The 26,562-nt window shown below is 40.0% G+C and overlaps 1 protein-coding gene across 4 annotated transcripts in view; it reads right to left on the bottom strand.

The window, feature by feature from the left end:
- The window catches only part of LOC116048418 (rho GTPase-activating protein 42), a 104,344-nt gene that overhangs the window by 30,869 nt on the left and 46,913 nt on the right, over window positions 1-26,562 (bottom strand). For all 4 annotated transcript variants that reach the window (XM_031297536.2, XM_031297535.2, XM_031297538.2 and 1 more), the window contains exon 4: window positions 9,889-9,960. In XM_031297536.2, coding sequence (XP_031153396.1) covers window positions 9,889-9,960 — 72 coding nt within the window. The remainder of the gene's footprint in view (window positions 1-9,888; window positions 9,961-26,562) is intronic.

The following is a 26,562-nucleotide window of genomic DNA, read 5'->3' as shown; positions in this document are numbered from 1 at the left end:
ATCAGAGTGGAATATGAGCGATGTAAATTGCAAAGACTCTCCTAGAGAAGGAGGGAGCAGAGCAGGCAAAGGGCTTTGATGCCCAACACGTAGTGGCAGAGGACATAGATGTGGATAGATATATATATACCCTAAAAAACACATAGGGCGGGGGTTTCTGACACAGAGCTATGCCAGCGCCCCAGAGTAATCAGCTGGCTGGCAATGGATGAAGCCGAAGCACTTCCCAACACCCTGTAGTGCACAAAACACACATGAACCAACCACTCGGGAGATTTCCTCGTCTGATTGCTTTGTTCGGCCTCATGAATAAATCAGATGCAGGAAGAGAATATTTGGATGCAGATCCCTCTGTAGTGGAATTTCTGACTGGCAGATCTCATGTTGCTGTTAAGAGCGCTTTGATGCCAGCTGTAGTAAGGGCGAGTTTGCTAATTGCTAATGCAGCGTTGCAGGGAGGGAAAATTATGAGAGAAAGTGCAGGCAGCTTTTCTTCTGGTCATCAGGTGTTCTCGGCGTGCTAAAGAAAGGATGCTGAGAACAGGCGTGAAGACGGCGGGAGGAAGATTTGGACGCTAGCCGTACAGCGGCGGTTTTGACACTGGCCCTAACGAGCCTCAGGGCCATCATTTCTGAGCCTCTCATCCCCATGGTAACAGATGTAAGCAGCATGGGAGGTCTAATGTGTCTGTGTGTGTGTGTGTGTGTGTGTGTGTGTGTGTGTGTGTATATAGAGGAAAGAAGCCCAGATACCACACACACCACACTTCCTCACTTCCGTTCAACACCCTGGAATAATGCAAACATCAATGACCGGCGAGGCATCACGTGCAGCATATCTCGCCACATGTTCATTGTAAATGGATTCTCCGAGCGGTGACATGAAAGGGAGAACTCCGCAACCTATCTTGATGAGCTCATTAGAGGAAGCTAATTGGAGCAAGGGGTCCAGAATGGCGATTAAATTGCAATAGCCGGGGTTGTTTTGATGCTCCACCACACACAAGCCGGTCTAGCTTCCACAGGGGGGAGAGACAGAGAGAACACAAGGCTTCAGCGCGGGTTTCAGTTACTTTGGTGTGAAGCCAACAAATGTCTCCCTTCTTACCTGGAATCCAACTTCCCGAGGAGACATCACAGACAGCAAGAAGTAGGCCAATTAACAAGAAATAATTACAAACATCTGCTTCTGCAGAGTTGAAGAACAAATACCCAGACTTCTAAAAATACCGCATCTAGTGTGTGTGAGGCAAAGTGCAAAGCTTTAGTCTAAAACATGAACACTTATCCATGCCTCTGCTCTCTCTGACACATGATGCTATGAATCTAAAGTGATAAAAATAGAAAAAAAAGCTCCATATCTGATCTGAGACCAACTCTGAAGGTCTGAGCAAAGCTGCAGGAAAAAAAAAAAAAAGCGTGCATCTCCATCCACCTTCCAAAGCTTCCAATACTGTATCCTCTAGGGATCCCTTAGGCTTCTCCCAACAAGATCGACCTAAACCTCGCTCTCACCACTTGCAGTAACCGGCGACATCATGTGTGGGAAAAGACCGGTTGAATCATCAGGAAGTTTGGAGCTCCTTGTTAAGATGACACACAGGATGATTATTTGTTTTGGACTACCTCACCGCTCAGTGATGACCAAGGAGCTTCCTCAGACTAGCCTAGTTACGTGCGAGGTAACAGGAAGGAAGAATTAAGGCTATCTTCTAATAGAGCCCGATATTAATAGTATTGTAAGAGTTTCTTTTGTTTTGTTATGCATTTCATTTCAGTGTCCACTCTAACAATTGCTGTGTCCAGCTTCCAAGATTAAAGATCACGTTAGTTAGTGAACCTTAACTGCAGGGCAAGACTGCCCTGTGTTTATGTATGAAGTTTCTCTTTTTCTTTATTAAACCCAAAGACAGAGAAGACTGACAGGAGAGGTTACCCACAAAAAGGGAATGATGTGAAACATAAGTTCTGTGTTCAGTGGGTTACACTTGAAAGTATCTACACTACCGGTCAAAAGTTTGAGATCACTTAGAAATTTCCATTCCACTCCATTACAGACAGAATACCAGCTGAGATCAGTTGCATTGGTTTTTTTTAAATCAGGGCAGCAGTTTTCAGATTACATTATGTGCTTACATAATTGCAAAAGGGTTCTCGACTGTTGTAGAAAGAAGTGGCTGATCTTTAATGCAATATCTACATTGTCCATTATCAGCAACCATTCATCCAATGTTCCAAAGGCACAGTCAGTTTACTAATCTGATATCATTTTAAAAGGCTAACTGAGAAAACATTGGAGAACCCTTTTGCAATTATGTAAGCACATAATGTAATCTGAAAACTGTTGCCCTGGTTAAAAAAAACAATGCAACTGATCTCAGCTGGTATTCTGTCTATAATGGAGTGTAATGGAAATCTCTAAGTGACCCCAAACTTTTGACCGGTAGTGTACATAAGAGTGACATGACACTGTCATGAACGAGTCATAAAGGTTTATGACATAACACTTCTTTGAGTATTAACTAAAATTAATTAGTTAGTTAATTAATTAGTATTTTAGTATTAGCTAACCATAACTTGTCATGACAAGTTATGGTTAGGGTTAGAGTTAGGGTTCATGTGTCATGACTGTGTCATGTCTTCATGCCACTCTTATGTAGATACCTTCAAGTGAAGTGTTACTGTTCAGGGCCACTTTTGGCTCCAGACAACAGTCAATACACTGGAATAAAATACAATATGACTACAAGCCATTGTGTCAGCTCATAATTCAAAATTATTCTGAAGTCCTTGTTTATTTGCAGTGCGTAGCAGATACTGTATGGTATATATAAGGTCATTAGAATAAAACTGTCCTTCACAAATTGTATGTAAAAACAGAAATCCATGAATTCTCTCTCATGATTACCAGAATAACACAACAGTGAGAATAGTCGTCTTTAATAACCAATCATTTTCCTCAAGATTATGTGAAAATGTTTCACTGTGCATTCATTATTTCTAAAATATAACATTATAACAACAAAGCATAATACTCCTGACTTACTTTACTTTGAGGCCCTCTAACTTTAATTCAGTTCTGTATGATGTTGCCGTTTGTATATAAACTAATTTAATACATAATGGCTGATATATTTACAGTGGATGGCTGCTGCCTTCAAACAGGTAAAGACCGACCTCTCAAGGTCTACTTTGACTGCCTCGTGAAATTCTAGCGATCAGGAGAAAAAGTAATTACTTTCTGAAAGATTGTTGTAATGGTGTTTCTGCTTTATTGGGTAGGGCACAGTGGGAAATGATGGGACAGACATGAGAATAATGGAAAGAAATATTTTTAATTTGCATCATCTTATTCATGCGTTTCGTTTTTGTTTTTTTTTGCAGCAGAAAGTTTGCAGTCACTTTCATTATTTTTCACTTCTCACTGTGAGAAGTGTTTTCAAAGCCTACTGAAGTTTTCTTGTCTTATCACAGTGTGCATTTCCTGCTTAATCATGAATGTATGAACGGACAATCTGACAAACTTTATTACTAAGGCTAACCATTATGTTCATTGTCGATGAATCTGTCGAATATTTTCTCGATTCATCTATAAATAGTTTGTTCTATAAAATGGTGAAAAATGTGGATCAGTGTTTCCCAAAGCCCAAGATGACGTCCTCAAATGTCTCGTTTTGTCCACAACTGAACGATATTCAGTTTACTGTCACAGAGGAGTGAAGAAACTAGAAAATATTCACATTGAAGAAGCCGGGAAGCAGAGAATTCTATATTTATTTTTCATAAAACATGACTCAAGACTATTAATCGATCATCAAAATAGTTGCCGATTAATTTAATAGTTGACAACTGATCTATTCATCTTGGCAGCTCCATTTATTACGCAACATGATCTGCACATCTCCAGGGCATCAATTCCCTCTTTGACCATTTGGTGTTTTACGTACGCCTGAGATAAATAACTGTGCAGTGCAGCGGACAACAGCATGGTGGACGAGACCAGCAGACGTTAGTTAGCCTACTTTGTGTCGGGTTTGCTCTGTGGAATGGATGAGTAGACTGGATGTTTTCTACAGAGATGATATAGCAGCATGTTTGCAGCTTAAACTTGCTGTTGCTCTTAACCCCTCACTATTTTCACTGTCTTCCTTCATTTTGTAATCTGCGCCGTCAGTCTTGTGTCCAGCGCATAGACATTAAATAATGGACCAACAGATTCCGTTGCTCTGGACGGAGACCAGTGAAGGATATTAGAAGCACTTTTTCGGTGATGGCTGAGCGTTACTGCGCAGCCTCCAACTGAGAGAGACGACGTAGATGTGACGTAAGCAACCTGTCTGAAAGTTGTAAGTCTTCTGGTAGCTGTGCCAAGAGAAATCTCAATTATTCCCAATCTAGCAGAGACGGAGAGCGTAGGTATATGTAAGGAGATAACATAGGCACAGGCTAATTATTGCTAACTAAAATGTTAGTTAACATTAGTAATTAAACTTAAACAGCTAATGCAAGTCGAAACTGCCTGCGAGCTTCTCCTGTATTATACGGTAATTTCTCTACTATGCGACAGTAAGTCGCGTGGTTATGACACAATCGTTAGCCTATTTTTATAAAAACGTCTGCTACGGAGCCATAACGTGAGGTACAAGGTAATGAAGCCTTTTATACATTGTCGTGTTACTTTAGAAATAAACAATGGACAAATAACGTCTTTAAACGCTTCAGATGTAAAGTTATTCGCTGTCAAAGTGGCGCCAAAATGAATGGCAGTCAATGGAATGCTAACGTTGTGTGATTGTTTGGTCAAAATGGCGCCATAGGAGGTTCGAGCTCTGAAGCGAAGCTTACCCCCTTGGTCCAGCGTCAGCCCGTTGTGCGCTAGTAATAATCATCCGTGCGGAAACACAGTGAGCCGTACAACGTTAGCTGCATTGATTAAACGAAGCTTCGCGGCAAAGAATTTTGCATCGAAGATTTTTAGTAATCGATTATTCGAGTTACTCGAAGAATCGTTTCAGCCCTAGACGAAACCCTGAGTTAACCAACATCCCCACGAATTTTGTCAAACGATATCGCAGGCAGCACAATCCAATCCCACTGAAAATGTATACACTGATCGTCCTTGCCCAGCCCTAACTGCCAGTGTCTTTTTGAAACAGAATTCAAGACAGACGGAGAGAAGTCAAGGCTTTCAGTCATGTGCATGAAATAGGTACTTATCTAAGTCTACTGACTTACCACAATATCCTAAGGTTAATAAAAGTATAAACATGTACTACATATATATCTGTATGATTGAAAAGTTTAAGTGTAGCCCATAGCTGGCGAGCATATCTTCAAACCACTTAAATTGATCCCTTTACCCCACAGCGTCTTGGTTAGCATATTTTGGGATTTCATAGCATGAATGCAAATGTCATCTCTGCCTCTGGAGACCACAAGTGGCCAAGACTCATCTGAAGTCTGTGCACCCTTTGTAGCATGAGGACAGCTCAAATTATCGTGGCCATCTGACTCCCATCTGGGTCTGTCTGCAGTCATTCCTCACACTCAGCTAGTGAGGGACCCCTATGGTGCCCCTAATGTTGAAGACCCTTAAAGAGAATATAATATTGTCGGGATTGCCACCCACCCGTTCGACACTTCATGGGTTTTTTTCTGGAGAAAGTGTCCCTGGGGTCTTAGAGAATCTGACAACCAATAAAGACACACATAGTGTGGACGCAGCTTTAGGCAGTTTCCCTTTAATGGTTCTCAGTTTGTGGGAAGAAAAATCTACACAACAGGACTATGTGAGAGTTCAGGCCTCAGGTTGAAGTTTTAGGAGATCAGTTAGCAAATTATTGGAAGAGCAGAAGAGCTAACTGTGTTGTAGATGTACCCTGAAACCAGGCCAGATTTCCATTCCTTATTTCAGTTCTGAAAGCATTGTTCTTTGCCTGGGAAGCTATCAACTTCCAGTTTACAAAAATGTATCTGAAACTGACAAAAAAGTCTAACAGAAATTTCAGCTCTACATCCTGGTTTGGCAGCCAGCACATATGGTAAATCCATGTTCCAGTGCAAATACATGATTGTTTGAATTCTCGTGGCTTTCTTGATGTGTACTTGTTATACACTGTGCAAAGTTTGAGGCTTTTATTCCAAAAACATTTGGCTGAGGCTTGTACGAAGCAGACTGTGCCTATAATATGGTCTGCAGTGCTGCAGTCAATCTGCTGGTGGGTTATGGCCATGGAAGTGTTGTGCTTGTGCCTTGAAGAAGCTGATACACTGGTACGTAACCTCAGTGGGATTACTCGCAGTATACCCAAATAAGGCAAGAGTTCCCCGTTTGTCCATCTGACGTCCTCAGACATGAAGCGCAGTAAGTGGAAGGGTCAGACAGCCTGCAGATCTCTCCAGATTCTCGGAACAGTGGAAAGTTGCTCAGCCACTCATGATGTCTGCCTTTTATCTCACTCTTGTTGGGCTAATGTTTAGCGGGGGATGGGCCGTAGGAGGAGAGAGCTATTAGGAGGAAGTGGTGGGAGAAAATAAGAGGTAGTGGGAGTGACGGGGGCTGTTGCTTTTAAGAAACCATTTTATAAACATAGAGAGTCGGTGCAATAATACTGAGCACTGTGATGGGGGGAGGGGTGAGAGAAAGAGATGGCAGCAAAATGTGCCATTTCATTATGGTCGATACATGTGATGGTTGAGACATGAAGCGACAATGGTTATCTAGTCTGGGCAGTAAAAAGGATTGGGTGTGAGGTGATTGATGTTCACACCTCAACCCTGGGAAGAGAAATAGTTCTTTAACAATGCAGCTTTGCTTGTGAAGACACCAATGAGTACAGCACCATGTACATTTAGTTATGATACAGTGTGGATATATGTTACTGTTATAATAGTTGGTTTTATTTCTTTTTTTCATCAGTAGTACATCTTGTCTGGAATTTGTATTCTTTTCTTTAAATATGTTTAAAAATATGTAGATTCATTTGTAAATTGGTGGCAAGCATGTACAGCTGTCTTTAATTTTAATGTTAGGTGGGTTTCTCAAGGTTGTTTTTTTTCATCCCACAGGTGCATTTTCTTATACTATTGTATATTTCTTCTTTTTCTCTTTCTTTCATATGCAGAAAACAGAGAGAAGACAGAATGAAGTTTAGTAAAATGACTACTTTTGTGCAGACCAGTGGCTGTCAAGTCAGATGGGTGAGAGTGTGACTTTAAGGCTGGAATGTGCCTTACAGGGTTTAGGGCGATGTAAAGAAGTGCAAATGATTCACAGAGTTCAGTGTAGAGTGAGCAGTGGACTCAGAAACTCAGTGGGAGATCTGTGTAAGGGCTCGAGTTCTACCCGCGTGTTCATGTGTGATCTCATCAAGGCACAGACCACAAACAAGCTGCTGTACTTTCATTTGATGCCTTTGTGTTGGCCAGGAATGAAAGCATGGCTTGTAGCAACAGGCCCACACTGTTTCTACGCAGTCAACTCCGGCTTTAACAACATATCCACTGTGGATGCAGGATGCCTTCAAGCAACGCTCGGCAAAACCTCTGCTGATAGCGATCCTCTGTGGCCATGGTGAGGGAAAAATGCATTGCATGTAACAGGATTACAAAAAAGGTGAATGCAATATAATGCATTAAAAATGTCTTGATCATACAGAAGCATCTTTGAAGGGAGAAAAGCACTTTCATGTTTGCTTTTGCATAGAAATGCATGAAATGAAATACTGTGTGATAGGGCTGGGTATCATTCAAAAATGTTTTCGATACCAATACCGTGAATTCGATGTCGATTCCTGAACTTTTTCCGATACAGAATTTTTAAAATCCATTTTAAAGGACAATTCCGGCGCAAAATGAACCTAGGGGTTAATAACATATGTGTACCGAGTCGAATGTTCTCTGGGACATTTTTTCATGCTAATCGATGAGTCTCTAGCTTTTAACAAGCTACCGCAAAACGGTGGTTAGCTGCTAACGCTAGCTTTCGGGGCAGAGGGTAAATCGCTATTTTATACCACTAACAAGGCTCAAAATAGCACCACACTTCAACGGTAGTATAATGAGGGTCCCTACATGCAAACCGAAGCATTGAGAACTTTGTAAGTGTACAGACAGTTTATTAAAGCAGCAATATTATGCTCATTTTCAGGTTCATAATTGTATTTTAAGGTTGTACCAGAATAGGTTTACATGGTTTAATTTTCTAAAAACACCATATGTTTGTTGTACTGCACCGCTCTCTCTCACTGCTGCAGATCCTCTTTTCAGCTGGTCTCTGTTTTAGCTACAGAGTGAGACCTCTTTTCTTCTTCTTCTTCTTCTTCTGTACTATCTTTGATTGCACTGCACATGCCCAGTAGCTCAGATGTAGATCATGTCAGCTAGCTAGCTCCATAGACAGTAAAAGAAAGGCTGTTTCTACAACTTTCGGTCAGTTACAAGGCAGGATTAGCTGGGAGACTTCTAAATGAGGGCGCACATGGAAGTAGTTCTTTTGAAGATTATGGTGAACTTGTGTGTGTTGTAGCAGTGCTTTGCTATTGAGAACGAGGTAGAATGCTAGCGTTAGCATTATCGTTAGCATGCTAACGCTACGAGCTAATGGTTGCGGTTAGCCTGCTCGTTTCGGCTTGTGACGTCACAAGCTGTGCCGATTTTGAACAGCTCACCCAGAGACTGAAGGCAGGACACATTCAGAAACCGTATCTCACTCTAAACAGCATGGATGGATTTTTTTCAAAGTTTGTATGTGTGTGGAAGCACCAGAGACACAACATAACACCCCAAATCCCAGAAAAAGTGATTTTTTTCATAATATGGGCACTTTAAAAAGATAGATCATAAAGGCAGGAAAATAGTCATGAGCAGTCGAATCACGAACGCTGTGTTTGAGCTTTGTTACTGGTAACTGGTTGTATGGTGTTCGTCGTTCGAGTGTGGTGCTATTTTGAGCCTTGTTAGTGGTATAAAATAGCGATTTAGCCTCTGCCCCTAAAGCTAGCGTTAGCAGCTAACCACCGTTTTGCGGTAGCTTGTTTCAAGCTAAAGACACATTTGATTAGCATGAAAACATGTCCCAGAGAACGTTCGACTTGGTACACATATGTTATTAACCCCTAGGTTAATTTTGCGCCGGAATTGTCCTTTAACAAAAATAAATTACTACATTACAGATCACAAATCTTTGTTTTTATTTTTCAATTCCTTTACACCCATGTAACGCACACTGTAGTCAAGCCTCTCAAAATACAACAAAACACACATGTGAGTCCTGTCTCGGTGTGTATCTTAGTGTTTTTGCTGCATGCACCTACGGCGTGTAACGTTACGACAGCCAATCACAAGCATTTTTAGATCTTGGTTTTAGGATTTACTCCTTTAGGTATTGAAATTTGGTATTGCATGACGAGGCATTTTTTCCGATACTCGATACTATGGAGGCATCTGTGTCGGTGCCTAAAAGTATCAAAGTTCAGTAGCCTACCTAGCCCCTTGTTGTGAAATATAGTAATCAGTTCATTAATGTGGTTTTCAAAATGGAATATGTAATTTGTGTTAGAAGGAAATTGCACCCACAGCTCTCTCTGTGAACAACAGAGCAAAACACATAATTGTTTTGTTCAATGTGCCACCTTCAGCTAAACATAAGCTATCCGCCTTCAAAAAACTGATTATCTTTTCAACCCACAAGTCGTAATATCTTTTAATATCGCACTCGCAAACTGACAACTTTGTTTACACCCTCTACAGTCTTACTTTTAATTAATGATTTACATACTGTAGGGGGGATGACACGGGGTGAGGACCAGAGGTTAGAGTGTCAAAACACAATATCTTCTGCTTTTCAGTTGCTAATTGTATGCACATGTATGTGGTGTATTACTGTACCTTGGCAGCACCGATTTGCTCCTTCCGAAACCTCTCCAAGGGAGTAATCAACACATCATCTGCATTCTGAATCTGAAATGAAAAAATAAAAAGGAAAATACGGACACGTCAGACTGAAAGATGGGATCTGACTTACTGGAACCTTCTGAATAATTGAAAATAACCATTAGATGGTAAAACATCACAAAAAACCTTTAATCTAGTCATTCAGATTTATTACAATTGGTCTGGCTTTGCCCAATGTGCCAGAAAGTGTATGACACACAGGACATTATAGCACTGATAATTATCCAGCACAAGACAAAAAAAAAAAAAAATACAGATACATTGAGTCCAAACACAAGTGGAGGATAGAGCAATCACATTCATTAATATCTCTTAAGCCTGTGACAATGAACAGAGTGCTCCTGCAAGGTACCCAAAATGAGTACAGCAGCGATAAGAGATGGAGCACTCAACAATGGCTCCGCTAGATACAAGAAAATGGAGCCTTTTTATGTGAGCTGTGAAGCACCAGCATTGTCAAACCTGGCTGAAATATGACGCAGCACAGCAGATGAGGGAGCTTTACAACTGCAGCCTGCCATGCATTTTAATGTTTGAGGTATATCTCCAGATATTGGTGACCTCTCCTGCGCCACGACTGGAGTCTCTGCCTTCTCATTCCAGACAGAAACAGATTAGGTGAGATGTATTGTGCCAATTACAGTCAACGCCCAATCCCTGCGACTGAGCGTTTCAAGGAAAGGAGCCATTAAGGTGCTTCTGAATTTCCCCGAAGATGGGCTTTCATCCACTGAGATCAGATGACATCAGGCTGGTGGCGCTGCTCTACAGGACGCGCCGTCACAAATTACATGGCTCTCAGGTTGATTTAAGGTTGTTATTCTATGAGGTGAGTGTATGTGATAAACTAAGGGTTGAGCTCTATAATACTTCCATGATACTGGCACTAATTTAGAGGTGTCGGCTCAGATGCACTCGGCTTGGCGGCAACAGTCCTCTGAACACACAGCATGTCAGAATAGGGTTTTTGTTTTGAACCATTAATCACAGCGCATTTCCATTGTCCCGAAATAACCCTGTCAGCTCCATCACCCAACCACAACCAGTGACACCAAGCCAGAGTCATGCCTCCAAAGAAGCAACCGGCAAAAGAGGAAATCGACGACATTAAGAGGTCGCTTGACTTTCTCTCTGAAGAGATTACCGTTGTCAGGCTGCAGCAAAAATCCACTTGAACTGGTTGCAGAAGTAAAGGCTCTCCGGCTTCAAAATGAAGAAAAGTACAAGAGACTTGCCTTCCTAGAGAACAGAGTGGCTGATCTAGAGCAGTACACAAGAATGAATGATGTTATTGTATCGGGGCTCAAAATACGGTCGTACGCACGGGCAGTGACAGTGACCACTGACCACAATCGAGAGCCCGATGAGTCGGTTTCTTACTCCGTGGAACAACAAGTGGCAGCCTTTCTACAGTCCAAGGGCATCGAATTGGTAACTGTAAAACCATTGAGGCTTGCCACCCTCTGCCCTGGAGAAATAACAGCGACAAACCGGCCATAATAATGTTGTTTGTTAACCGAAAACAAAAAATTGCAATATTGAAACAAGGAAGGAAGTTGAAGGGAACAGACATCTACATGAATGAACATCTCACCAAACGAAAAGCTGACATCGCCTGGAAAGCACGATCCTTGAAGAAGCAGAAGAAAATACAAACTACTTCAAAAGGAAGCTACAATCTCTCAAAGCCTGCAACGTTTCCATCTCCTTTGCTATGCAGTGTTGTGAGATGTTATAAGCTTGTAGTGTGAATGTGTAGCTTTGTTGTAATAATGTACATTTTAATTACAACGGTATTATTTGTGGTCCTTCAAATATACGTAGACGTTTCACACTCAAGACCATACTCGGTCCGATTAAGGTGGATCATGAATCATCATTTGCACTGACGGATGCAATGTTGCATAATGTTTAGAAAAGGCGAAGTATTGAATTTATTATGAAAGAAAGTAGTGTACATGCAACGGCCAATATGGTTTTGCTCCAATTTGGCCATTTTGCTTGCATTACACACTGCATACATTTTACAATTAGAATTTGCACACATTAAAACAAATGACCAAAAAACAAAAGTGAAGTGACTAAAGTAACCGTGCTTAGTTTAATTTTGATAACTGCCATTCATTCATTAGAACTACCAAATATTTGTAATATGTTGCATGCATGTTTCATATCACTGTATATGTATTATTGGTTATTGTATTATTGGTCACACTTAATATTTTTTAATTTGGGCAACTTTGACATTATAGGCTTAATAATCATTGAACTAATGGAAAAAGAAATCACTAATGAACTGTTAGTTACAGCTCTACAGTAGAAAGTGTTAATTACAACTCAAATCTGCAGACTGTGTGCCTTCGATGACATAGTGGTTGAAACTCTGTACTCCCACTATATAATTACAATTTTAAATAAGGTCAACACCTTCATCATGTGCGTGCTGCAAGATGACCCTCAAAACACAAAAGAGGGTGTTACTGTACATGTAAAGAAAGACTTTTTTAAAGAGGCGGAAGAAAAATGTTGGGAAGCTACCAAGTGTATCAATGAACGCAGGAACAGTATCTTTAACCTTTATTTACTTAAAAGGTTATTTACTTTATTTATCAGTTTCTTGTTATAAATTTGAATGCTTGCAGAAATAACTTCACGTACAACCCCAACCCTAGTCTATATCGATGAAGTTATATTTTCGGGATTGTTCAGGTGCCGCCGGAAATTCTGCCGGATGTCCGTCATTTCGGCCGGATGTCCGTTACCTTCCTCTCTCTTTGTGTTGGACTTTTAAACTCCGGTGGATTTATGAGGACTATGGTTAACTGCTCCTCAGATCTCTGCAGGGTAAATCCAGACAGCTAGCTAGACTATCTGTCCAATCTGAGTTTTCTGTTTCACGACTAAAACAACTTTTGAACGAACACATGTTCCACCAAAACAAGTTCCTTCCCGAGGCTACTTTGCAGAGGCACCGTGGCTCTATCCAGCACTTAGCACCTCCCAAGATGATTGCCATTGGTTTAAAGAAATGCCAATAAACTAGAGCATGTTTTTCTCCCATCCCAGAATGTTATGTGGATTCCAGAAAAAAATATTATATTATTATTATTGAGTATCGCGATATTTTATTTAGCAATACTATATCGATTTTCAAAAACGCAATATAAATTAAATTAAAATTTTTTTTTTTTAGTTTACGTGCAAAAATATTCATTGGTTCACGTTTATGTTAAACCCCCTACCGCTAGATGGCTGTGCTTGTCTGCTGGTGTCATTAGGCTCGTTCTAGATGAGCTGCGCCTCGCCTGTAAGGTGGATGGGAGCAGGCGGCAGCAGCAGGGGTGCGGTGACAAAAAGCTACGGTCAAGTTGGACATTTTAGAACCTCACATCCTGTTAGGTCTGATTCAGATTTATTCAAATGTTATCAGACCCATGTATCAGCTTGTACGCAGTCTCCAGTTGTTTTTAGTCTGACAGAGTAGCTGTTAAAATGCTCTACAGGCGATCTGCGATCTGTTGCTGATGTTAATATACAACAGACTGTAGATAGTCAACATGTGTTCTGTTAACAGAATAAATCTGTAAATCAAACAAATATCAATCAAAATGTCTCCAATTAAAAAACAATGAAATGTTTATACAAAATGTCATAGTGGTGAATCGATTCTGAACTAATCAGCTGTTAGATCAGCTGAGAGCCAGGCGTTTCCCATCATGCCTGCAGCAGTGTTGCAGGTGCTGATGGCGCTGATGAGCTGCACCTGGGATTTGTTGCTGCTACATGGCTGCAGTCAAATAGTCAAAACAATTACCTCCTTCGTCTTTTACGAACTCCTTCTCCTTAACCCCGATGGAAAACACCATGAGGACAAGGAAAGATGTGAAGGAGAATTTGTAAGGGCTTAGGAAAAGACAGCAGCGGCGCTCAGAGAATCGGCAGATGTTAATGACTTTGGTCTGCCGTGGTAAAACTACAAGCTTCCAAAGGTCGACTGCAGAATTTGCATCTGGATACTGCGCCCCGTGCGTTATTTTCCACCTTGTTCTGCATGAATTATGTCTATTCATGTGAAGCACTGGGTGCATGTCATTTGGTACTGTAAAGCACTGACCTGTAGGCTATTTCTTGTATGAAAAGTGTTATGCAAATTAAAGTTTATTATCATTATTGGTTGCTCACGCTCACCCACCTGTCCACTTATATTTATCCACATGAATCCCAATCGGTATGATTGTATGAAAATAATTGTTACATTTATGCAAGGTCTACAAATCTACTGTACGTATTAATGATGCGTGAATTGCAGTTATACTGGTTAGATGCTTGCGAGTGGGTGAAATAATAATGACATTCTCTAAAACTGTACTTACGCACGAGGACAGCAGTCAGCAGCTGATTAAATGAAAAGTTGAGTTCTGTTTTCTCTGTCCAGTTTATAACGAGTGTTTAGTTAAGCTGTTTAAATGACCCACGATATTTGCTGCAGGCACATTACTGCGTCCATGGAAACGTTTGCAATTACTGAAAGCAGCCTCTCTTTAAAGAAAACACTCATGCATCATTACAATGCATCATTTAAAAAAGCAATAGCCTACAGGATAAGGGTGGGTGAAAAAAAAAAATTGATACACGTATGTATCGTGATTTTTTTGGCGATGAGTTTTTAAAATTGATTCCTTTGCCTAGAATCGATGTTTTATTTATTTCACCAATTATTCACCTAAATAATTTCTGTTTTTACGGTACCGCCGACGGCGACTACATCATATCCATTTCAAGCAAAACAGAGCGAAAGCAGAAAATGCAGAAAATCCATGTTATGTTCTTCTTTACAAATGAAATGTCAGATTGACTGACTGACATGTGATGTGCATTCTTTTTAGAAAACATTTAGTTTTTAGAAATGTCTCACAATATATTGTCTCTAGAAGTGTATTTTTCAACTTTTGTTTTTGTTAAAGAAGGAAAAGAAAATCGCAATACTCAATACTATCGATTCGCAATAAATTAAAATCGCAATACAAATCCAATCGGCACCCATGCACAGTGAAATAATCGAATCGGGACAAAAGCACATGGTCATACTACAGGGACAGGTAGAGGGGGAGTAAAAACAATTCATTTGGGTGGGTGTGGGTGGATGATTTAAGCCTAATTGATTTGAATGCCATCAGAGCCGATCCGAGCATTGTCACACAATATTCATACTTTCATACATGGTCAAAATAAGGGAGTTATATATGTAAAAACTTTCAACAAAACTAATAGTATAGTTATATAATCTAAATAAGCCACTGACGCATTTTCTGGGCTAAAATTAAATCCATGTCCAGTGCGCTGTATAACTTTGGATTCGGCGATCCATTTATTCACAGTTTGGTATACACAAGCTCACTGTGATGTCCCACTACAAGTCTGAGAAAGTTCTCGCAGTAACCACTTTATGAAACCACTCAAAACAACGCCATAAAGTGAATTATTATTATTATTATTATTATTATTATTATTATTATTATTATTATTATTATTAGATGTATGCAATGTCTCACAGAAAATAAAATGTATGCACGGCGCGTACAGGATTAGGGCTGCTGGCGCTACTGTGCACCATAACAGTCTGATGATGAACGGTCGAATGGTGACGCGTGGCATTAAATGTTGCTGCCCCAAGGAATTGTGGAACGCCATTATCTCCTTCCTTTTCGTAAAGGATGGTCCAGTGTATGCTATGCTAAAGGAGATAAGAAAGGAAGCATTCAAGCACCTTTCCTTATCACTCAGACAATTTGACCGGCTCTTATGGTGCATTCCATTTACTTCGGAACTCGGAAGCCGGAGCTGGGAATGAGGTCAGACCCGAGTTGAATGCGTTCCATTAACAAGTTGGATTTGTCATTGTGGGGTTTGCTGTAGCCAGGTTAGCCATTGTTAGCAATACCAGTTGATAACAACGCATTACTCTGTTTTTTGTGCATATAAACAGCGTAGCAACATGTCCACGGATAGAAGTTGGACAGGACTGTGTGTACGACTGATTTAGTGAGACACAAATCAGTCCCTCCGCGATTTTTGTAGCCTTTTTTTGAGATTGATGCGGCCCAAAATGCCTGATTTTGCGGGAGCTTCTGTAAAAAATCTCCCTCAATCTCAAACAGGAAATGAATTTGGCGACGTGTGTTACGTCAAAACCCGTTCTCACTCCCGCTTGGTCAGTGGCTCTCAGTCACATACTGACGTAAAGTCTGGCACGTGGGACTGCTGCGATTGGTTGAAGTCGCGGGAAACTCCGGTAATTGGTCAAATTCACGGTAAAGTTGCGGTGATTGGTCAAAATTGCACGTTGCACCAAATTCACGGTGATTGGTTGAATTCCCATGAATTGTTGCGATCGTGACATCGCGAATTCCTGGAGGGACTGACAAAATAAAATTGAGTATTACCGTGCTTTAAATGTCGATTTCTAACACCATACTGTACTTTTTTCATTTTTAGTGCAAAGGAGAGGACAATTGAATATACAGCAGATAGTTTAATTATTTCAGAATGTTACTGGTAGCTGAAACCTCGAACATTTGGATGTTTCAGGACCACGGTCAGGCTTAAATCTACACTTTAACATGGAATGAGAACAAATCTGTTATTAATTGTTCATTTCAAAAGAGTACTGGTCGTGGCAATTAACATTTAATTCAAATCAGTGCAGAACATAGACAAAAGAGATTGCAATCATCATGTATGCTGAAGATTTCAGATCACTTTTGATTAATAATTTCCAATAAGTTAATTCAGATATTATATAATCTTTAATATAATATTGGATTTAAAAGAAGCCAACTTATTTAAGACTCAATGGATTACTTTCAAACTGGCATTGTGCCAAATGCCCTCAGCCTTTCTAAAGAGGATTAAATCCATATGAGCGAGCACAGTGTGATGCTTGAAAGGATGCAATAGCGCTAAGCAATTTCATTACCAGATAGGGGAGGAATGTCAATGCACTATATTTCCCTTGCTCCTGCTTTTAGCAGTCTAAATATCAAGTGGATCAAAAGTGTTGCTCCAAGGTTAATTTGCAGAGACAGACGAGAATGCCACCAAGGCCAGACCAAATTGAATAGTGAAAGGTTTACCAATTGAAATTTGACCGTTGATATCTTTAGAATTAGTTTTTTATGTGAATTATCTACTCACATCTGGTATTCTCTGCCTCATTCATCCATCTTCCTATAAAAATGCCCCGATGGATATTACACCTTTTTTCCCACAGCTTTTCCAACACGTTCAGTATATTCTGTCTGACACTTTCTGTTCACAGTGTGCATGCATAAGCATAACTCGCAGAGAAGCGGACAGATGACCATCGGCCATCCACAGGACTCATCAGTCGTACTTTATTGGATCACAAAACACTGCTAGAACACATTTTTGGACGGAACAATGTTGTTTGTTCTGCAAATGTTGACATTATAGAGTATCAAAGATTCTCTTTCACTAAAGATTACTTCACAAGCTGCACCAATGGTATGAAACGGTCCACACTTCCTGTCTCCTAAATGGGCGTGTCCTCGTTTGAAAGTGTGGTGTACGTGGTGTGGATGGATGAAAAGTTATATTTGTATGATTTATTAATTTTCCTTTTGCTAACATTAGATATTTACACAGCTAAAATATCAGCAGCATTACTAAAATTAGTTTTGTTACCACTTTACCGAATGTTAGTTGACGTTGGCTTCTCACGAAAGTTTGTTCCCGAGACAGAAACAGGTCTTAAAAAAAGTTAACTTTCTCCTGATGTGTCTGTCTGAAAAATGCAATTATAGTGTCAGAATGTTCTGGAGATATGTGGCATGTGAAGAATGGGTCCATAATTTACTCTGGTGACTATGGGGCGAAAGAATCGCTCACAATCAGTGTTCACGTTCACTTCTCCCATTGGAATCAATACACTCAGACCTGCTGCTGGTCTCCTAAAGAGGCATGGCAGTGGTGAAACCCACGTGACACAGATACAGGAAACTACTCTGAGTTAGGGTGTCTCGCTTCTAAACCGTCTCTGACAATATATTGTGTTTCCGATCGAATGGAATGGCTTTCAGTGCATACACTGTAGGTTGCATATTTCAGATTCTTTCCTGCGGATCTGTTTGTGTAATTCTGTTTGTAAATGCCTATAGTTCATAATCATCGTAGCATTTAACTGTGAATTGTTCTGTCTCTGGGTACAGTATGCAAGTCTATAACGGGGTAGTAAATTACTTTTATAGGCATTTTGCCCGGTCCGTTTTCACAATGTCCTCACAATGAAAAGCCATCTTAATGCACCTGAAGCCCTGCTTCTCAGCTGCAAATCAACGGAATCTCTTTGTATATGCGCACACGCATGCACGCACGCACGCACACACACACACACACACACACACACACACACACACACACACACACACACACACACACACACTTTTGCTGGGTGAAGAGGCGTCATAAAAGCTTTCCTGGTCACCATGCTGCATTCAAGTGAAAAAGCACTTATTTATTTTTATTGTTCATCAGCAATTTCTCTCCAACATACAATATTCAAGCAAACGTGGATCCAGGTGGAGAAGAGTTCTGGAAATGGGCAACTGGGCTTTGACAAGTAGGTGTTTTTTCAATCAGTGTTTTCCAGTTCCAAATCTGCCAAAAATGACAATTTAGTATAAGCCAGGTCAAAAAGAAGAGAAAATGTTAAGAACCGCCTGATTACGGGGCGCCCTGGTAGCTCACCTGGTTGGGTGTGCGCCCCACGCACAGAGGCTCAGTCCTTATCGCAGCGGCCTGGGTTCTATCCCAACCTGTGGCCCTTTGCTGCTTGTCATTCTGCCTCTCTCTCTCTCCTTTCCTGTCTTCTGCTGTCAATTAAAAAGACTAAAATGGCCACAAAAAAAATTGCCTAATTATGATTTCAACATATCCCTTTATTTTCTATGTGTAGCCAACTTAGCATAACCATGTTTACAATACAACCATATCATCCAGCAGGCTTTTGGCCAATATTGATTTGTTTCAGTGTCTGTTGGTTTGTACAAGTACAGACTGAGTGAATGAAATGGTGACGAGTTGAGAGCTGGCAAAAGAGCAATTCATATTTAGCCTCTGCAGAGACAAATCTAGAATATCTCAAAGCATAGAAACAGTACCGTCAGTTTACTTTAAGGGTAAAAGCACCTTGTAATTCTGTCCATCTGTTCATAATTAATCAAGAATATTAAGAGACCATGAAGATGTCTCCAGGTGGGAAATATGTATGTATTGTTTTAATTATGCATACTTAAAATGGCCTTCGTTCTTGGAAGTGATTACATTCTCCCGTTAGGTCCTCACCTAAGTTTAGCTATCGCGTGTGAATGATCGACTAAAGCTTTTGACACTCGAATGCAGCTGATATGAATGTACAATTATGTCAATTTATGAAGTGTAAAATCCATCAGCGAGACCGAGTGTAGCTCACATGGAAAAACCCCGTATGAGTGCCGGACACGTGCACTTCTTTGTGTTGAGTGGTATTACAAGCTAATGATAGCCAGCAGCATCAAATAAAAATGTCCACATCCCTCGCACCGATAATCACAATGACAGCAGCAGCAACCAAAAGGAATTTGCCTAAGTCATTAAAGTAGGCGTGAGCAAAGCCCCCACAACCTAATTAATGTGTTAAATGCATAATAAACATTATTGCCCTCATCATCATGACGCAATGAAACGTGCCATTTCATATGTGATATGACCTTTAGCAAAAGAGGGAGTGCTCTAGCTGTGTGTTCAGTCACTTCTGTCTGCAGATTGTTTTTGAGGGGGGAGGTGTGTGTGTGTGTGTGTGTGTGTGTGTGTGTGTGTGTGTGTGTGTGTGTGTGTGTGTGTGTGTGTGTGTGTGTGTACGCGCGTGTTGCAGGGGGGGGGTTAACAATCTCAGCGCAGAGCTCAATCTGTATCTGGTGCAGCGCTGGCACCTGCAGCAGGCTGAGAAGTCATCTTCCCCTAACTTTTTTTTTTTTACGAGTTTTGAAATAAAAACAAAGCTTCTGCAGTACAGTGTGAGAGTAAATGTGACACATTTGCCCTACACATTTCATCGGAGCGCGACACGTTAAGCAAGGATGTGAAGCAGGAAATGGCGACAGTAGCTGCTTTGTGGGTCCCAGGAGGATTTTCTGTTGTTTGTTTTAAGTACAGTTTGGTTGCCTGTGATATATTGTAATGCTTTTCGATGCCAGAGTTTGGGGCTGCTGTGGCTGTCTATGTGTGTGTCTATGTGTGTGTGTGTGTGTGTGTGTGTGTGTGTGTGTATATATCCTTGTGTATTAAACTGCTTTCTTTCACATTTAAGGTACATTTACAGTGAAATCCTGTGGGTTTTTTTTATTTTTTATTATTTTTTTTTATGGGTGACCATGTGAACATTTGTATCACAAAACACCACACTTATATGTATGCATTGTCGATTGATGTGTGGATTGTTTTTGCGATTTATCGATTGGTTTTTAGCTCTATAAAATGTCAGAAAATGGTGAAAAATGTGGATCAGTGTTTCCCGAAGCCCGAGACAACGTCCTCAAATGTCTCGTTTTGTCCACAGCTCAAAGATATTCAGTTGACTGTCACATAGGAGAGAAGAAACTAGAACATATTCACATTTAACAAGCTGGAATCAGATAATCTAATTGATTGATTGTTTAATCTTTGCAATTCCAATCTGGATTGCACTGTGTGTAATCCTGTGTACTAGGGATAGACAGATTATTGGCCCTGGCCGATTATTAACTGATTAACTGATAAAGTTATTGGTGGTCTACTTTGGCTCGGCTACAGCTATGTCTGTCCCTCTGCTTCGGTTAATGGGGATTATGTTCAAAGTTTCTCATTTATTAAATAATTGCCTAAAGTGCTCATATTATGCTAATTTTCAGGTTCATAATTGAATTTAGAGGTTGTACCAGACTAGGTTTATGTGGTTTAATTTTCAGAGAATACCATATTTTTGTTGTGCTGCACATTGCTGCAGCTCCTCTTTTCACCCTGTGTGTTGAGCTCTCTGTTTTAGCTACAGAGTGAGGCATCTCACTTCTGTTCCATCTTTGTAGGGAGTCGCACATGCGCAGTAAGTACTGCTAGCTTGTCAGTTGCAGAGCATGAGGGAGCGCCACGCTAGCAGCTAGGCGAGCATTATAGCCTGTGTTACAAAGTGACGTCAAGTTTGTCTCTGAAGTAAAGGCTGGACTACAATAGAGCTGTTTGGAGCAGTTTGTGAACAGTGTTTTCTGTTGGAGATGGTAAGTCCCTTTGGGGTGGACTTTGGGCTTTTTAGATATAGATTAGATATATAACACAATAAAGGGAGAACTTTAAAGCATTTAAACAAAGTTTTGTGTTGGAGTTTGTAACATTCCCAAATCTTAATTTTGACTTAAGGATTTTCATTTTCACTGTAAATGCATATTAGGGCTGTTGGAACGAATGCCGAAATTCGAATATAATTCGAATAGTAAAAAAATCAATACTATTCGAATGCTGAAATTACTATAATAATAATAAATAATTATTAATTAATTAAATATTAATTAATAAATATGATGGCTAACGTTAGCTAATCTCCCTCTAACTCGCCTTGGGCTACCCGCATGTGTCACTCATGTCACGTCTTATGAACAATAACTTAGCAGGAGTGAGAAACACAAGGCATTGTGAGGTCCAGATATCGGTTATCGGTTTCATTAACTACTAATAATCGGTTTCGGCCTTGAAAAGCAAGAATCGGTCGACCCTTACTGTCTATATGTATTTCAGAATCATACATTTTTGTTGTCTAATAGTGAAACTTTTATTATTCTGAACAGATAAGCTTAAACAAAAACATCCCACTAAATGCAAACTCAGCAGGGAGGAATGACAGCGACCCTAAAAATATTATTTATTCATGATACCTGTGTGTCAAAGCAGGACACTTTGCTGTCAGTCCGGTGTGTGAGTGGCCCACATTATGTGGAGAGAGAGACACTGCGAAAGCACAGCTGTCGCCACGCTGCAGTCCCTAATGCAGCGAAGCTAAACATTTACAACACAAACGCAACTGTCGCCATAAAAAATTCAATTGGATCCTAAAAAATGTAGCTAGCTGTCAGTGAGTTAGTAAAGCTGGCAGGCAGATTTTACTGAGAGCCCTGAGTGAGTAAGATCATTTGTCAGCCGAGGTAACACAGATACTTAAGCACCATATTTCATGTATGCCCGGTGAACCTTCAGGTTCATGTATCGTAACATAAAAATTCTCGCCTAGCAGAGGTATTTCAGCACGCCTGGCTCTGTGGGATCCAGTCCCTCCGTAGCAGAGACAAGCGGCAAGAAAATACATGATGTCAGCAAACTGCTTTTCTAGTGACTGTCTAAATGGCTTCTTTGCTCTCCATGCTTTCCAAGAAACAGCTGTCTCCAGACTGACTTGCTTAGATCAGAAGAGAAAACGCTCTCCATCAGAGAAATGTGTGACCTTGCTATACTGAAGTGAAGCAGGAAACAAAGACATCGAGAGCAGTGACAAGCCAAGGAAATGCACTGCGGTGCAGTGCATGAGCGGCCTTTAAAACAGTGACATTCGATATCTCCTTATCCGATTTGTTCTGATGCTTTGTCTCAGCCAACGTGTGATCTGGAGATACACCTGAGGCCTGTACTAACGAAGCCAGTTCAACATGCCCTGGATTTATTTTCATTACCCGGCTTTACCAAACCTAACAACCGCGGTCCCTGCATAAGCTGTGACACGACAGTGGTTAACAACTAGGTTAACCCAGGGTTTCCCAATCCAGCGATGAGCGTGTTCACATAAAAGGGGTGGTGTTTGCTCCATTTGACCAATCACAAACATGGACAAGTCTACCAGAGCCGCATATTTTCACACAAGAAGAGCAAACGATAATCTCACAGAAATATGTACACAGACACGTGATACAGGCAAAACGCAATACAGTCGCTGCTTCCTAACCCGGGAAGGAAAGCTGAAAAAAAATTGCCGATGCTGTAAATGTGTAAATTACAAGGCTTATCAATATCACTGCCCCATCAGTCAGGCACAAGATCTGACCATAATTACACTTGTGCATTTGATAAACTTTTGTTGCTGTAGCCTATATTCTTTCTAAGAGTGACATGACACTGTCATGAACACATGAACCCTAACCCTAACTCTAACCCTAACAAAAACCCAATGACACTTACTAAAAGAAGCGTTATGTCATAAAAGTTTATGACTTGGTTATACTGTTTATGACACGTTCATGACAGTGTCATGTCACTCTTATGTAGATACCTTCAAGTAAAGTGTAACCAAAATAAATATAAAAACATAATTCAAACCGATGTGTCGCATTGGCAAAATATGGCTCAAGAAGCTGACAAAGAGACGTAATTCCCTCCGCTGAAAATCTATATCTTTCATAAAGATACCCATCAGGGAATGTTAACAGGTTTTGTCTCTAAATGTTTTAACTTTTCTGAGCGTAACTCTCACTCTATCCGCGCACCGATAGTGACCAATCGAGTATTGATTGGTCAGTAGGCGGTGCTTTTACACCGGTTGATCTCTAATCTCCAACATAACCTGCTCCCGAGCAGATTACCCACAGCCTAAATTAGCATCACAAACCCAAAAGGTCATTTGTTGGATCTCATTACATTACAGTCCTATTTGTAAAACAGCATTTATGTATGTATTGTAAGACTTAATTTCAGTTTAAATCTAACATATTAAAAGTTCACCCACGGACACATCTTGATCCCTTTCATTTGAAAAAACTTAACTGGTTGATGGTGGAAAATCACTTATATGAAGATTTTGCCTACAGTACTTACAAAATTGTGAAAAACATGGTAGCCTACCAAAGTACTTACCCTTGTGTTGTACTCGGGTTAAATTTGACCCGTTTTCAAAGTTTTTAATATCAGAAATATGGGTTTCTTACAACCAAACTGCCCAAAATTAACATGGTTGAATGGATGTATGGTGTATGGAAGCCATACAACATTTTAACAAATTAATGATTGAATTTTGGGTGTTTTATTTAATTTTATAGCATTTGAAAAAAGAAATTTAAATGGTTTCAAAACAGTTTATCCTGAAACTAAACTTGGACATTCTGTGATGCACTCAACATCCTCTGGTCTTAACTATCAGTCCAAATAATTCATCATTTCTGCTTTCTTTAACAAAAAAATGTGGTATAATGTTATGTGAATAAGGTTTATCGAGCATGAATTTTAAAAAACGTTGAAAAAAGCGACAAAAACGTTTTTAAAAAAGCGACAAAAACGTTTTTAAAAAAGCGCCAAAAGCTTCCAAAAAAGTCAAAAGTAAAAAAAGTTTTAAAACAAAAGGTTAATTTTCAATTTTGACCCTGAAGGACAACAAGCTCATGGTCGACGGGAAGAAAACAAAAGGGTTAATTCATTATTTGGTTCAACACTAAGAGAAAATCATAGCCACTAGAGCCTGACTGATAAAGGATTTTTAAGGCCGATATCGATACAAATATTAGGTGATTTAAAAATCAGATATTCCGATATATCGGCAGATATATATATTTTTTTTAAATCCAGAAACGCGTAACAAAACATAAACAGATTTTCCTAACATTAGTTATTTGTAGTTATTTATGAGTCCTCACTAAAATAATAGGATAATGCAGTTTAAAAATCAACTTGTTTGTTTTATTGTCACAACAGAACAGAGAAACATCAAAATATATTAAAGTTCTGATAAATAAAATTTATAAAAATACAAACGTAAGACATGAAACTTGAGGTTGTAGATCGCCCTCTGGTGGACAAACTATGCAACGCCAACACTCAGAACATGGTTGAAGGGTGTTTAGTCCGTTTTTATTTGATCTTTTAAATATTCATTTATCGGCCATTATAATTATTATTTGGAAAATGCTTAATATCGGCCCGCCGATATATCGGTCGGGCTCTAATAGCCACTTTACAAGAAGTAGCTTGACAGATTGTATTCCTTTTTGATCCAGTAATCTAATGGGTAACAACACATTTGTCTACAGTGCAGCAGTGCAGTGGAATAATCTGCCCACAAATCTGAAACAGTGTTTCACTGAGCACGTTTAAAGTGGTCTTAAAGAAATGGTTACACAGTAACCATGCAGGATTCTCAATTTCAATTCTAAATGTTTTTTTCCCTTTTATAACCGAGAAAGAAAGAAACATGTTTACATAGCTACCCGACTGCCTGCTGTTATATGTTGATTGTGTTGTCTGCCCTTGTCGGGCTGTTTTATCTTGTGGAGTGATAGGTGTGTGTTACTTAGGGCTGGCTACTGAATTCAATACTTTCTTTGGCACTGGCTGAATTGCCTCCTCCATATCGAGCATCGAAAAATGCCTCGTCATTCAATACCAAATTGAAATACCTAAGGAGTAAATCTCATCAGCGTCAGTGAGCCAATCAGCATGCAGCATGCTTCTACCGAGATCTAATAATGTCTGTGATTGGCTGTCTAATGTTACACGTCGTAGAGACACGCAGGAAAAACTCTACGTTACACAGAGAGACAGGGCTCACATAGTAGGAGCTGAATAATAAATACAAAGATTTGTGCAGGAATGTGTAATGTTGTAATTTCTTTTCATTAAAATGGATCTGTAAAACTGGTATTGAAAAATGTGTTAAGATACGGTATTGGTACCAACATCTTTGAAAAGATACCTTGGAGGACCACAATGGAAATCAGCCTTTGGACTTGATTGTGTTTTTATAATAATAATAATAACGTAATAATGTATACTTTATTAATCCCGCAAGGAGAAATTACAATGTTTTTCACTCTGTTGTTATCATACACATTACACACAGGCCTGAATTACACACACATGCTCAGGACCTAAACATGCACTAATGGAGAGATGTCAGAGTGAGGGAGCTACCCATGGAAAGGCGCCCCGATCAGTGGGCCCAGGAGGTGAACTGGCACCTCTCCAGCTACCAGTCCACCACCATACTTTGGTCCGTATGGGAACTTGAACCAGTAACCGTACGGTTCCCAACCCAACTTCCTACTGATTGAGCTACTGCCACCCCATTTTTAATGTCAGCCTATGTAATTACTCTGTGCAGTGTTTTATGTGGTTCTTTTTTAAAATCATCAAACTTTAAAATAAAAAAAATAAAGAAAATCACCTGAGGATTACCTTTTCTCTCTTATCATTGTTTATACACAGTATACCAAATCAAATTTGGACTTTCAGTAGTATACCTAATAGAGGTGAATAATGATATAAACAGTGCTATCATGCTACCTAAAGTTAATATAAGCTGTGGGGGCGGACAGCACAAAGGTTTGATACTGTCTGTTCCAAATACTTTCAGACTTTCATTAAACCAGCCACCATGGATGTTGCTAAGAACAATGGCTGCCTTTATTTCACACTGTTGTTTCAGGGTCAACAGGACATTCCTCAGTTCACAGCTCAGCACACCAGTCACCCACAGAGCAGAGTTACTGTACTGTTAAATCCTGAGAACAGCAGCAGCACATGCCCCACACACACACACACACACACACG

This window comes from Sander lucioperca, chromosome 5 (assembly GCF_008315115.2).
Source record: "Sander lucioperca isolate FBNREF2018 chromosome 5, SLUC_FBN_1.2, whole genome shotgun sequence".
In the NCBI taxonomy this organism is placed as follows: Eukaryota; Metazoa; Chordata; class Actinopteri; order Perciformes; family Percidae; genus Sander; species Sander lucioperca.
This window is presented reverse-complemented; position numbering and strand designations above follow the sequence as displayed.